At 38.6% G+C, this 11,639-nt stretch overlaps 1 protein-coding gene across 2 annotated transcripts in view; it reads right to left on the reverse strand.

Annotated features, from left to right (window-relative positions):
- The window catches only part of kcnq4 (potassium voltage-gated channel subfamily Q member 4), a 60,128-nt gene extending 56,444 nt beyond the window's left edge, over positions 1–3,684 (reverse strand). For both annotated transcript variants that reach the window (XM_077195947.1, XM_077195946.1), the window contains exon 1: positions 1,974–3,684. In XM_077195947.1, the coding sequence (XP_077052062.1) occupies positions 1,974–2,275 (302 nt within the window). In that variant the 5' untranslated portion in view covers positions 2,276–3,684. The remainder of the gene's footprint in view (positions 1–1,973) is intronic.
- Between the last annotated feature and the right edge of the window lie 7,955 nt (positions 3,685–11,639).

Genomic DNA, 11,639 nt, shown 5'->3' on the forward strand with positions numbered 1-11,639 from the left:
CATTGCAAATAATGTTTTACTCTTAAACTGTACTGTAATAACTTTAATAATTCTTTTAAAATGTTTCCTTTTCTCCTGAACTTACTTAGGCCACATTATCTTAGGCGGTACTAGGCTTTAGGAAAATCACATTCTGTCTGGTTCCGATATTCAACGCCCGCTTTACACATGATAATCACGGTGGACAAAATCAAGTCCCACCCAACAGTTTCTTCTCATTTTTCCCCAAAAATGAACATTTTGAAGAATGTTGGTAACCACGCAGTTGTTATTAGTATACACAGTATTTTCACCTACATTCTTCAAAATATGTTCTTCTGTGAGTAAATGATCACAGATTTTTTTTGGGTGCACTCTCCCTTTAAAAAAATTTAATCAAGCTTAAGTTGTTTTCCCTGAAACTGTGCGATTACAAGTTATTTTGGAATTGGATTGGGCTCGAATAAAACAGGCACTCATTAGGAGTTCAGTGAATTAATTGTGATTTGGCCTGTGTTGTGCTTTTGAGGGAGATGAGTGACAGGCGGAGGTATGAGAGACTCTGATAAGCTCTCAACTGCTCTCAAACTGTAAGGCAGTGGAGCTGATGTCTATCTCTCTCCGCTTTAATGGCTCTCACTATGGATTTATTACTCATTGAGAGGATGAAAACAATGTACTGTAGTGGTCAAAAAACGCCGTCTTAAAAAGAAATCGCACTACAAGAAAGAAATACATCTCTGAATGTCACACTGATACAAAACTAATTTAAAAGAAATCACACACCTGTGTTTTTTGTGGCATCCTAAAATTACAGACATCCATTAACAACCTATCTGATGTGCCTATCCACGGGAAACAGCTTCCGGCCAGTCAAATACAATGATAAAGTGGATTATTTCAGAATAGGGTCCAGCTGGGACCCTCAACCAAAGAGAAGTGGGCTAATAACTAACTCTGAATACACAAATGTCACAGTTAGTATGGCTGAGCACTTGCTCTAAATACTCGGCCCTTTTTGTTGGCAACACAATCAGCAACAATGAATAAAACATTTAATAAAGTGCTGTATTAGAGCATCCCAAGGCATTTTACGGTTTCACCCAAGGATACAACGCATCTGTAAATGTCAAATGGCGCTATTCCCATTCAAGCAAACTTGATTTGTTGAAAGAATGCAGCATGGGAATTTAATCTAATTGTGAGAGATGAAAATCAATCTTGGCTGATGTTGAAATGATATGGTCTATTGGAAGGGTCACCTAATAGGAAAATATCCCGACTCAGCTTGTTCAGAATTAGAGACCGTCACAGACTCCAGGTGAGCTCATGGCAGGTGGGCCATTTGTGTGCGCAAATTACAGTCATTAACAGTTTGCCTGAGGTCATTTACCAACATGCTTCTTGTGGGATAGTTCACACAAAAATGAAAATGCTGTCAGTAATTGCTCACTATCATGTTGTTCCAAAGCTGTAAGACTTTGTTCATCTTCGCAACACAAATGCTCAACCGAACCTGCTTGATGCATGAGAACAAACCTCATTGGTTCTTGCTGAAGCTCAATTGTGATGCGTAACACGAGAATGAACCTCATTGGTTCTCGCATGTCAAGCGAACATGGTTGATCTTCCATTTTCCACAACTGATGTGCGAGTTGATTAATGTTTATATGTGAATAAAAGCCTAAATTAAATCTGTTCATCATAAAAAGCGATCGTGTGTCTTAAGAAAATTTAGACTAAACCACTCACGATTTACGATCTCTTTTTGAAGCATCAAAGTGGTAGTTGCGTAGCTGTCAATGGAGGGACAGAAAGCTCTCCGATTTGATCAAAAATATCTTAATTTCGTTGATGAACGAAAGTCTTACAGGTTCGGAACGACACAAGGGTGAGTAATTAATGCCAGAATTTTTGGGTGAACTATCCCTTTAAGACTTTGTAAAACAAAAACGTGCATCTCAAAACCAGTAGTTTGATTGTGGGTGACTTACATGAAGGCGTGATAGATGAACGCCCATCCTCTGGGTCTCTCGAGCACGTTGTACAGGCAGTTCTGTAACTTTCTGTAGTGTTTGCTGGAGGCAGAAGGGGTCGCCCTCGGGCCCGGTGGAGCTGGCAGTGGCGTGCCCAGTAAGCCGGTGCGGTGAGACGGGTGTCCTCGCTCTGGGCTGGACGGCTCGCTTCTTTCCGTATGAACAGCCGTGAGAGCCACAAACTCAACCCGCCTGTCATCGTTGGGTGCAGGGGGGGCCAACATCCTAATGCTTCCGTTATTGGAAGGACTACCCAACATTATTGTGTTTACACAAGCAAACTAGTGCACCATATACAGCAGAGATCGACCGATACAGTTTAACAACCGATAATGATGATTTGTATTAAGTGTCCTACAGCTGATATTCAGAACCAATTTTTGATGTTTTACACAATAATAGCTCAATTATTATCATACTACAATAATAAAAACATTTGCTTATTATTGGGAATATAATCCAAATTAATGCATTATTAATAATATTCCATACTGTGAATTTAATAGTAATATTGTTTCTTAAATAGCCTGTTTGGTTGCAAAGCATATCATTAACTCACCATTCTCTCTAATTCTTCTTTAAATTCTTCACTAATCTTGACAAACAATATCAACACATCGCACTTAAGAATTAATGTCTATTACATACAACTTTTTATAATTTATGAAAACAACAACAACAACAAAATTAATTTACCTGTAGACACTTTTGTTTCCTGTTCCCGGTAATGTCGTTGTTGGAAGCTATTTTTCAGATTTATCGCTAAACCAGATGTTAAACAACCGATAATTGATTAAGCAGACAGCTAAACTTACTCTATCAAATATTTTTCTAAACAAAAGTGATTGTTGTAATCAGGAAAATAATACAAAATTAGTATCAGGGCATGTAACACAATTACTAATTAAACGTAAAAACATCATATCCCTTTAAAAGACAGCAAGCTCGTTCTAATAACCTGCAAGTGAACAAAAGTGGCTTGTTCAGGTGATACAGTTGAAAAGCCTCATAGAGCGCGTCTGCGTGTTATTAGTTAATTTAAGTTGCTATTACTAATCAAAGATACGTCCATACAGCCATGACTCCACATTTATATGAATATTTCGGCTTAATTTTCATCTTAAATCGAAACTGGAACATGAGCACTTCATGGTGATACACTAACGTGCGCATTAATTAGGCTACTCAAAAGTTTTGGAACACACCCTGCAGCAGCGAAAATCCGAACGCATTCCATAACTCAAGTTTTCCTGACAAATACTGTCTAAGCACAAAGCAGAAACGTTAAGAAGTAAACGACATGCCCGGTTTTCCCCCTCCGGCGCGCGACGCTCATTTCGGTTCTTTGGGGAGGAGCGGAGCGGGTCCGTGTGAGATGAATTCAAAGTCGTGCGTGTAGTTCGGTCATTTAAAGATTGTCCCAAAAGTCCGTGACATATTATAGAGTCCAAGACGTTCAACGATGTGGACTGAGAGAGTGCGTAACCTGCACGTGCTGCGCGGAGCGCGAGGATGATGAAAGTGAGAGCAGGACACACGCGAGGAGAGGGAGGGATGGATGGCACTGCCACCAAATTTAGCAGAACGGATTCAGTTTTCTGTTTTTCCTCAACAAACCGAAAAAAAATTTATTTCACCCCTAAACAAATTACAGAAAATAAAAAATAGATCCACCAATTGTAGCATAATTCGCACATGCACTGTGTGGAATCATCAAAAATTTATATACAACTTCATACTGGATCAATGTACTTCTGTGTAAACATGCACTCAGTCATATCAAGAGAATCAATCAAAAGGCCATCTTGTTGATGTCAAGGCCAAGATTAACCCTCTTGAACAGGTGCTGGGGATGTGCTGTACAGTATTATAAGCTCTGCACATGTGCCTCACTAAATGCCAGTATTGTCTGCATGCGTCACCTTCCCATAAGGACAATAGAAAAATAAGAATAGTTGTCTCGAATCACTCTCTTATATTGCGCTAAACTATGCTTACAAAAGTTTGAGAATTAATGCTTAAATTATGCGGTGTTGATGGTTGATGATGGAGCAGAGAAGAGGGACATCAACAATCAATACCTTGCATTTAGTTTATGTGATTTTATGTAGACCGTCCTAATGGCTCCGTGGAATGCATTAGTCCTTTGCCTCTTAAGCCTGCTTTATTCCCTGCAAGCACTCCTGTGCAACATTTCTTTTGCATGTTATGATCTTAAACTTAATGACAATTCAATGCACATTCCTTAACCACTTGTTTTTAAAGCTGTGGGGTGAACAGCAAAAATGTTGTGTGCAAATGAGCGATGAAAAAAACCCAAAACATGAATATAAACAAATGATTTAAAGTCATTAATAACTTATCCATCCATTTTGTCTGGAAAGAAACTGGGTAAAAGTCTACTCTGATACTTAAGGTTCAGACATTTCTCAGAATCTCAGAAGCTGTTACTTTCAACATCAGATGAAAAATGATATGCAAAAGATAGCCTACACACTCACAGCATTCCTGCAGCTCAAACAATAGAGCATGGCGCTAGCAACGGTAAGGGTTCGATTCCAGAAAATGCATGATCTGACAACATTTACACCTTGAACGCAATAGCTTTTGATAAAGCATCTGCCAAATGGATTAATGTCAATTCAATCATATTACCCTAAATAAATAAAAGCAATGAAAATTTAATGAATATCAAGGGTGCAGTTGTGTTCATCCTTGATCCTTTTAAAGCCCGTACTGATTAACTCTTTCCGAGATGTTACGGATCTTCCGAAATACTATACATCTCAGCGATGAGTTCGAAATGAGTAGGAACTTTGAATTAATTACTTTGTGACCATTAAAAAAGTACGTTCTAGTATGAGAGTGTGTAGTATGAATGTAATCCAGACGTACTACATCCACCATGTTGTTATTATCATGTGTTATTATCAGATCATCCGGGTATTTTTCACTGTTTTTCGAATCCTACGCATTCGGACATACTATGTTGGCGTACTGTTTTTCGCATACTTTATAGAAAGGAAGTATTCGATTTCAGATGCAGCGCAGAAAGAGTGGTTATAAGTTGTTTACGCACGAGTTAAGCTAACATGTTTTTGTTGTTGTTGTTTAAAAGCAAACGCTCTGTTCTTTCATTTGATATATTGACTTTTTACATATTCATAGAACAAAATGTTCTAGGGGGCATGAAAATTTTGAGAATATGATTAAAAACTGGCGCTGGCTGGCAACTAAAATAAAACTATAATAAAAATAAGATGGTGGCGGAGAGTTAGGGTGCATCTCAATCAACTCCCTAGCTTCCTATGTTGTGAATCAGTATATCGTGCACATGAATTCAGGCACTGTTAAGGACCCTGGCTCACTATGATGCTCCTTGGTTTTCACGGTGCATTGTGGGACTTTTTAGGGAGCAAACGTTTCAGTGCACTGGAAGGATTTTGCGATTGAGAGGGCTCTTAAAACGTCCGACTCTATGATCAGTGCCCTGACTACTGAAGTACGGAGCTGACTGAGATGCACCGGTCACCGTGATTTTGCCAAGTAAGACATGTTCCTCGATCAACATATTTTGTTGATCCTTGAATAAGATTCCTGTCCCAAAATTTCGTCCTTACCCTATCCCTACCCCTAAACCTAGCCCTACCAAAACTTTTCCCTAAAATCAGAGGGAAATGATTCAGAGGGTGAATAACACTGATGTTGAAGCACCTTACCCTGGTTCTAAGACTAAACTTGACATAAACTGTAAACTTGTCCATCCAATCGGATTGGTTGATCTGAAAGTTGTTCCAGGATCAACAAAGATGTTGATCCAGGAGTATGTGGTACTTGGTGGAATCACGTTCACCGAGATGCACCCTTAGTTATATGAGGCAGGTTCTTAAAGGGTGTGTTCACACTTCGCAGGTTTGGTTCGATTAAAACAAACCCTGGTGCGATTGCTCTGTTAGTGCGGTTCATTTGAGTAAGTGTGAACGCTGCTATCTGAACCCTGGTGACACCAAACAAGCGGACCGAGACGCCGAAAACATGAGTCTCTGTCCGCTTCCAAACACACTCTGGTGCGACTCGAATGAAATATGAACGCAAAACAGGCCAAAGACATGTAAAAGAACCAAATACAGCACATGATGTCACAAGATGCGACCCTAAAAAGCACAGAATCCTCTGTTTTTTCTCATCAAATTTGCGATGTTGCCCATCACAGTTCAGTACAATCGTCAGAACCGCGTGATCCTTGCAGCAGATCTTGGTTTGTGTGTGTGACGGAGGGATTCCCGACGCTGTTTTGCCTCCTTAACACATATTATAAACTCTTCACAAGTTCTCAGCCGGTCAAAATACCATCATATGTAGCGACGCATATACAACGAGAGCATTTATCTCAGATCACAGCATTGCTCTGGATGTTAGGTAAGTTCTGTCATGAAATATGCGTAATAAAAGCCGACCAATCTGGTTGTGAAGATATCCCTATGCCTTAAGGTTTGGTGTTAAAATTCCAATCTATACAGTTAGTAGACCAGGACTAAATTTTTTTTTTAGGTCCAGATCAAACAAACCAAGCGAACTGAACTACAAGTGTGAACACCCCGAAAGAAACCAGTATGGACATCTGCATGTGACATGACAAGACCAAACTCAGTTTTACTTAATCACATATAATTTCTTAAATTATAATCCATTTAGTCCTTATGTAAGTGCAGGTGACCCACAGCAAGCTCACAGGATTAACTTCAAACGTTTCACAGGAGAGAATCGAAAATTCAGGGGAACAAACACAGTCCTAACACCAGCAATTAACACGAAAACAGACTGATGATACACAGGCATCTCAAACCACCAGCCCTGGATTCTGATGACACACAGCAGCTGGGCAAGGTCACTGGACTCACAGGAGAAACGCACACACTTCTTTGTGGGCCAAATGTCACCGCTGAGGCGAATCTTCTGAAAGACATAAACACCTTCTCGCCTTCCTTTGGCGCATGGTGCAAATAGACAACAAATGTGGTGAGGCGATATGGGAAAACTTGGAGCTCTTTACACATAAATACACACACTCACAGGACACATTCACTCACGACTCAAAAAGCTCTGTGTTATCCAAGACTGAACGCCCACTGAGGGACATTAGGAGAATTTAAAAATACACACACATCAGCAGGACTGGTCAGACCTCAGGCCCTCACTTCCGCTCCGCTCTGTAGAACACGATGCTCAGCAATGTTTCCCACACCAAAAATATAGTTTGCCTTGTTAAATTGCTTCTTTCTTTTTTATTTGTACACCAATACTTCATTTTTGTACAGTGGAGCTCAGTCAACATGTTAATGTTAATTCTAAGGTGAGTTGTGAATATATTGAATCCTAGAGTCTTGTTCAGAATATCAGTCCAAATCTGATTTTTGTGCATGTCCGAATGAGATCCAATCATATTTAGCAAGTGTGAATAGCAAATCCAAAAATGATCTCATGAAGTTCAAGACAAGACCTTGAATCCATTGATAGTTGAGAAAGAGCTGAACCAAGAACAGTCAAAAACGAACAAACAAAATAACTAAGCTACTTTAAAACAGCATGACAAAAGATTTATGCAAACGCGTGGCAAAGAAGCTCAAAAGACAGATCTACCACAACCACCGACTAAACAAGAACAATGAACAACAACCAATGACACAACAGGACTAATAAACCAGATGAAAAGAGGAAACGTCAACAATTCGGAATAGCATACTCAAATTAATAGAAGTATGCTATACGTAGTTCAGCTAATGACATGAAAAAGGATACAATATAATGTAACAAATACCTAAAACGTGAATGTAACTTGAGATCATTTGGACTGTGAATAATTTATATATGAATTATACTCTATGGGTCAGACAAGAACATATGCAGTGCAGTCTGTGGCTAGACTTAAATCTGCTTCTCCTGAACTAACTTTCAAATCCATTACTTCCTTTTCCAAAATGATGTCATGACTGTAGTGCAGGCCAGAGGCTGAAACAGAAGCAGGGTTGTATCTTCTGCTGGTGTGTTTCCAGGACCTTGAATGAAAGAGACCTGTGAGGGCTGAGACACCTTTTCCTCGGCCAAATACAAGGCCTTTTGTATATCTAAACTCCATAACCTACCAAAGTCTAAAACACCCTTGTGCCATCCTTATGTTTAAAACATTGATCGCTTGTGCAACAGAAAGTTAAAAGAGGAAGACTTTGCTCTCCAGTTCATGCCCTCCTGTGTAACTTTGTGCCACTCAATCTCAACCTCAATGCCTGTCCACAAGATTCTGACACCAGTTTTTGCTCTGGCCGGTTATGCCTTTTCAGACATGTGTACAACCTGTAAAGAGCCAGATTGCTAAAGCTTTGTCTCAAAACAAATAGGTCAGTCATTCACAGATTCCAGAACCGAACGGAGGGAACACACAGGATTATCCTCGAGATAATTCAGCACCACTGAGATTCCGGTTCAGAGTCCAACCGCTTAATCCAACAGCTTTCTACTTTAAAGAGGATCTATTAGGCTTGTTTACATGTTCAACTTTCTTTAGTGTGTAATGCTGCTGTTTGAGCATAAAAAGGGTCTGCAAAGTTACAAAGTCCCTCCAGTGGGAGTTATTCTCTATATCATTGTCACTGTTTCTGAACTCTCTGAAACGCCTCCATTGTAGTCTTGAGTTTTCTTCTGGGAACGAACTCGTCACAATATTCCTCATTTAAATAATTCCTGTCCAAGACATATGCAGAATAAAGGGACGAGGCCTGGTTGAGTTAGTTAGTAGTGTGTTGAAACTCGTGGTTATGGTAAGGGGCTAGACATTTCCCAAACACGCTCGAAGCGGTTGACCAATCACAATACACTGATCCAGTCGACCAATCAGAGCACATTGTACTTTTCAGAAGGAGGGGTTTCATAGAGACAGGAACTAAACAGAGCGTTACTGACAGACTGGGAAGAGAGGAGCTGCAACAATGTAAAATATGTAAAAAATAAGGTGTTTTTTAACATTTAAGCATAAAATCCTAAGCCCGAAAACAAGATCAAGACTTTGTAAAAGTGCAAAAGAGGTCCTCTTTAATATACAGAAAAATAAATGTACTAGGCTCCTCATAAACTAACAACTCTCCCATCATAATGTAATGCAAATAGACAAAGTAATGTTTTGTGCATACATGGAGTAAGAAAACCACTATTTACCATTTTTATATATCAGTACTATACTGGTTATCAGCTGATTTTCAAAATTGTATCAGTTTGGTTGAAATTAGATATTTAATTATGCATGCACATGTCCTTATTTTTACATTTGCCATCATAGCGATCACTTAGAGTTAATTTTTAAAAATGCCAATAATTAAAAAAATAGTTAAATGTAATCTTTAGACAATGTCCCCTGTCATTTTCCCTGTAAAATGAATGCCCAAATGTATTTGTAGCACTTCAAACTAATTATTTTAGTTTTCTATTTTTAAATGATTTAAACAAAACTGTATAGAATTTTTAAATCAATCATTCATTGGTTATATATAGATTATATGAAATACCACGTGGATGGTTCACATAACTTTTGCGTATATGTATGCATTTAAATATGCCTATTAAAAAGTGTTTTGTGAAAAGTGTTAAATAATTGTATAAAGTTGATGTTTTACATAAGGTCCAGCAGTAATAAATCAGTATAAGAGATCAGTAACCGAGGGTCATGTGAAGGAATTTAGGACCACATCCAAAGTTGAAGCCCGATCCGCTGGGTTTCCCCTTTGAAATGATGAGGTGTCTAAACCGTCAACACCATGGCTGTGCCAAGCAAACAGAAGTGCTTTCCTGATGACAACAATAGGCTGGCATAAGGTCACAGGCTACAATAAAAAACATGTTATACTCATTACAATGTCTTACATCAGATGAGTTTTTGTACATGATTTTGGTGGTGGTGTAAGATTAACAAATCTCTCATGGTCTCTCATGACCTGTCTCTGCTAATCTTTTGGATGATTCCTTGACCTGAAGAAACTCAACAGCCAAGACAAACAGAGTTAATAAATCCAAGTCATACCAGGATTAGGTACAGATATTCACCGGGCCCCATATCTCAAATATTAAGAACCAATCCTCACTCATTAATGCAGTAATTGTTCACCGCATAAGACGATTAGGCAGAAGCGAAACCCTGGCCTGACAGGTCTGACAGGAAGTGTAGGCTTGTTTGTGTGCAATACATTTAAAGAATATAAACTTAAAGAATTACAAAACCAACACCAGCCTTTCCCATCTGAATGTTCATAAAAATATTATGGCCTACCTTAGAACAGTTATATCTCAGGGAAAACAACATATTCTCAAGAGCTGAAAGTTTAGGATGAGATTCTAGCTATTTCTCAAAGTATGGGAAGACTAAACACTCGAAATTCGAAGCTTTTAACTTTTTTTTCTTGTTCCGTCCTAATCACGCCCTCCTTTCAAGATTTAGGCCGGATAAGGACTGGAGACTGGCCTCACAAAGCTCAGAGCTCTTTGACAAACCCGTGACTCAACCGTTACATTTTTCCATAAACAAAAAATATGGAAAATATAAAGTCTGTTTATTTGATTTTGCACGATATGTTGTGACATATGCAAGCACTCACGTTCATGACAGATCCTTGTGATATAACATTGTTAGATTCGTCAGCGAATCGTTTAGTGCTGATCAGCAAATCCGATCTGAAATGATCCGAAGTAAATTCGAAGTGGTTTTACTGCTAACTGATTCTTTTCCAGAACAAGAGCCGATTCCTAATTAGACAAACCCCGAAGAATGATCTGATAGTATTGCATCTCATAATATAAATAAGAACTTTTCGTATCCGACTCGCAGAACTGTTACAAATAAAACGATTATGAAATATGTTTTGTTTGATGCAACTGCAAAGTATAATTAAGCTGTAATTTACTTGTTTTCATGGCAGCTATTAACAAACTTAGACAAGTGACGATAAAAACCTTTTTTATTAAAACATAAATAAAAGAAAATTGCCTATATACGGCTTTGTTGGAGCGTTTTAGTGCATGTAATATGTCACGCTGGGATGTCCAGATCGGCCTTACGTGTTTAAAAGTTGTTCTTTGAAAGGAACCGTTTGAAAGATTCGAATCACGGAGTTCTAATCCCAGACGTGCCGCCTTTAGTGATTGAGCTCGTCAGGTTGGAATGACGCCACCGTGTGGTGAAAATAAACACTACCACTCTCCCTCCCGGAGCTCAGGAACAGAACGTTCAACTCTGACGTCAAAGCAAATCTAATGTTCTCAGTTAAAAATAAATGTTCTCAAAAGTCAACAACGTAATAAAACATTTTTTTTAAATAGTTAAGGCCTATATTTGGTTGGCAACTCGGACATGACAGGCAAAAGTCAAACCTGCATCTCATACAACCACACCATGTGTAGGAAGCAAGTGCACTTAGGCTATATTTATAATGTAATAAAACTGATATATTGTGAGGAAAAAAAAAACACACAATTTCAATCTTTTTTGGGAGTTTTTATTTTCTCACAAACCAAGGTCTGTTTACAAAACAAACAAAAACAAAACAACAAAAATAAAATTTGTACCTACTGTAGGTATTGCAT

This window comes from Siphateles boraxobius, unplaced genomic scaffold, assembly GCF_051911475.1.
Source record: "Siphateles boraxobius isolate OS27281-9 unplaced genomic scaffold, OSU_SipBor_1 35, whole genome shotgun sequence".
Classification (NCBI taxonomy): Eukaryota; Metazoa; Chordata; class Actinopteri; order Cypriniformes; family Leuciscidae; genus Siphateles; species Siphateles boraxobius.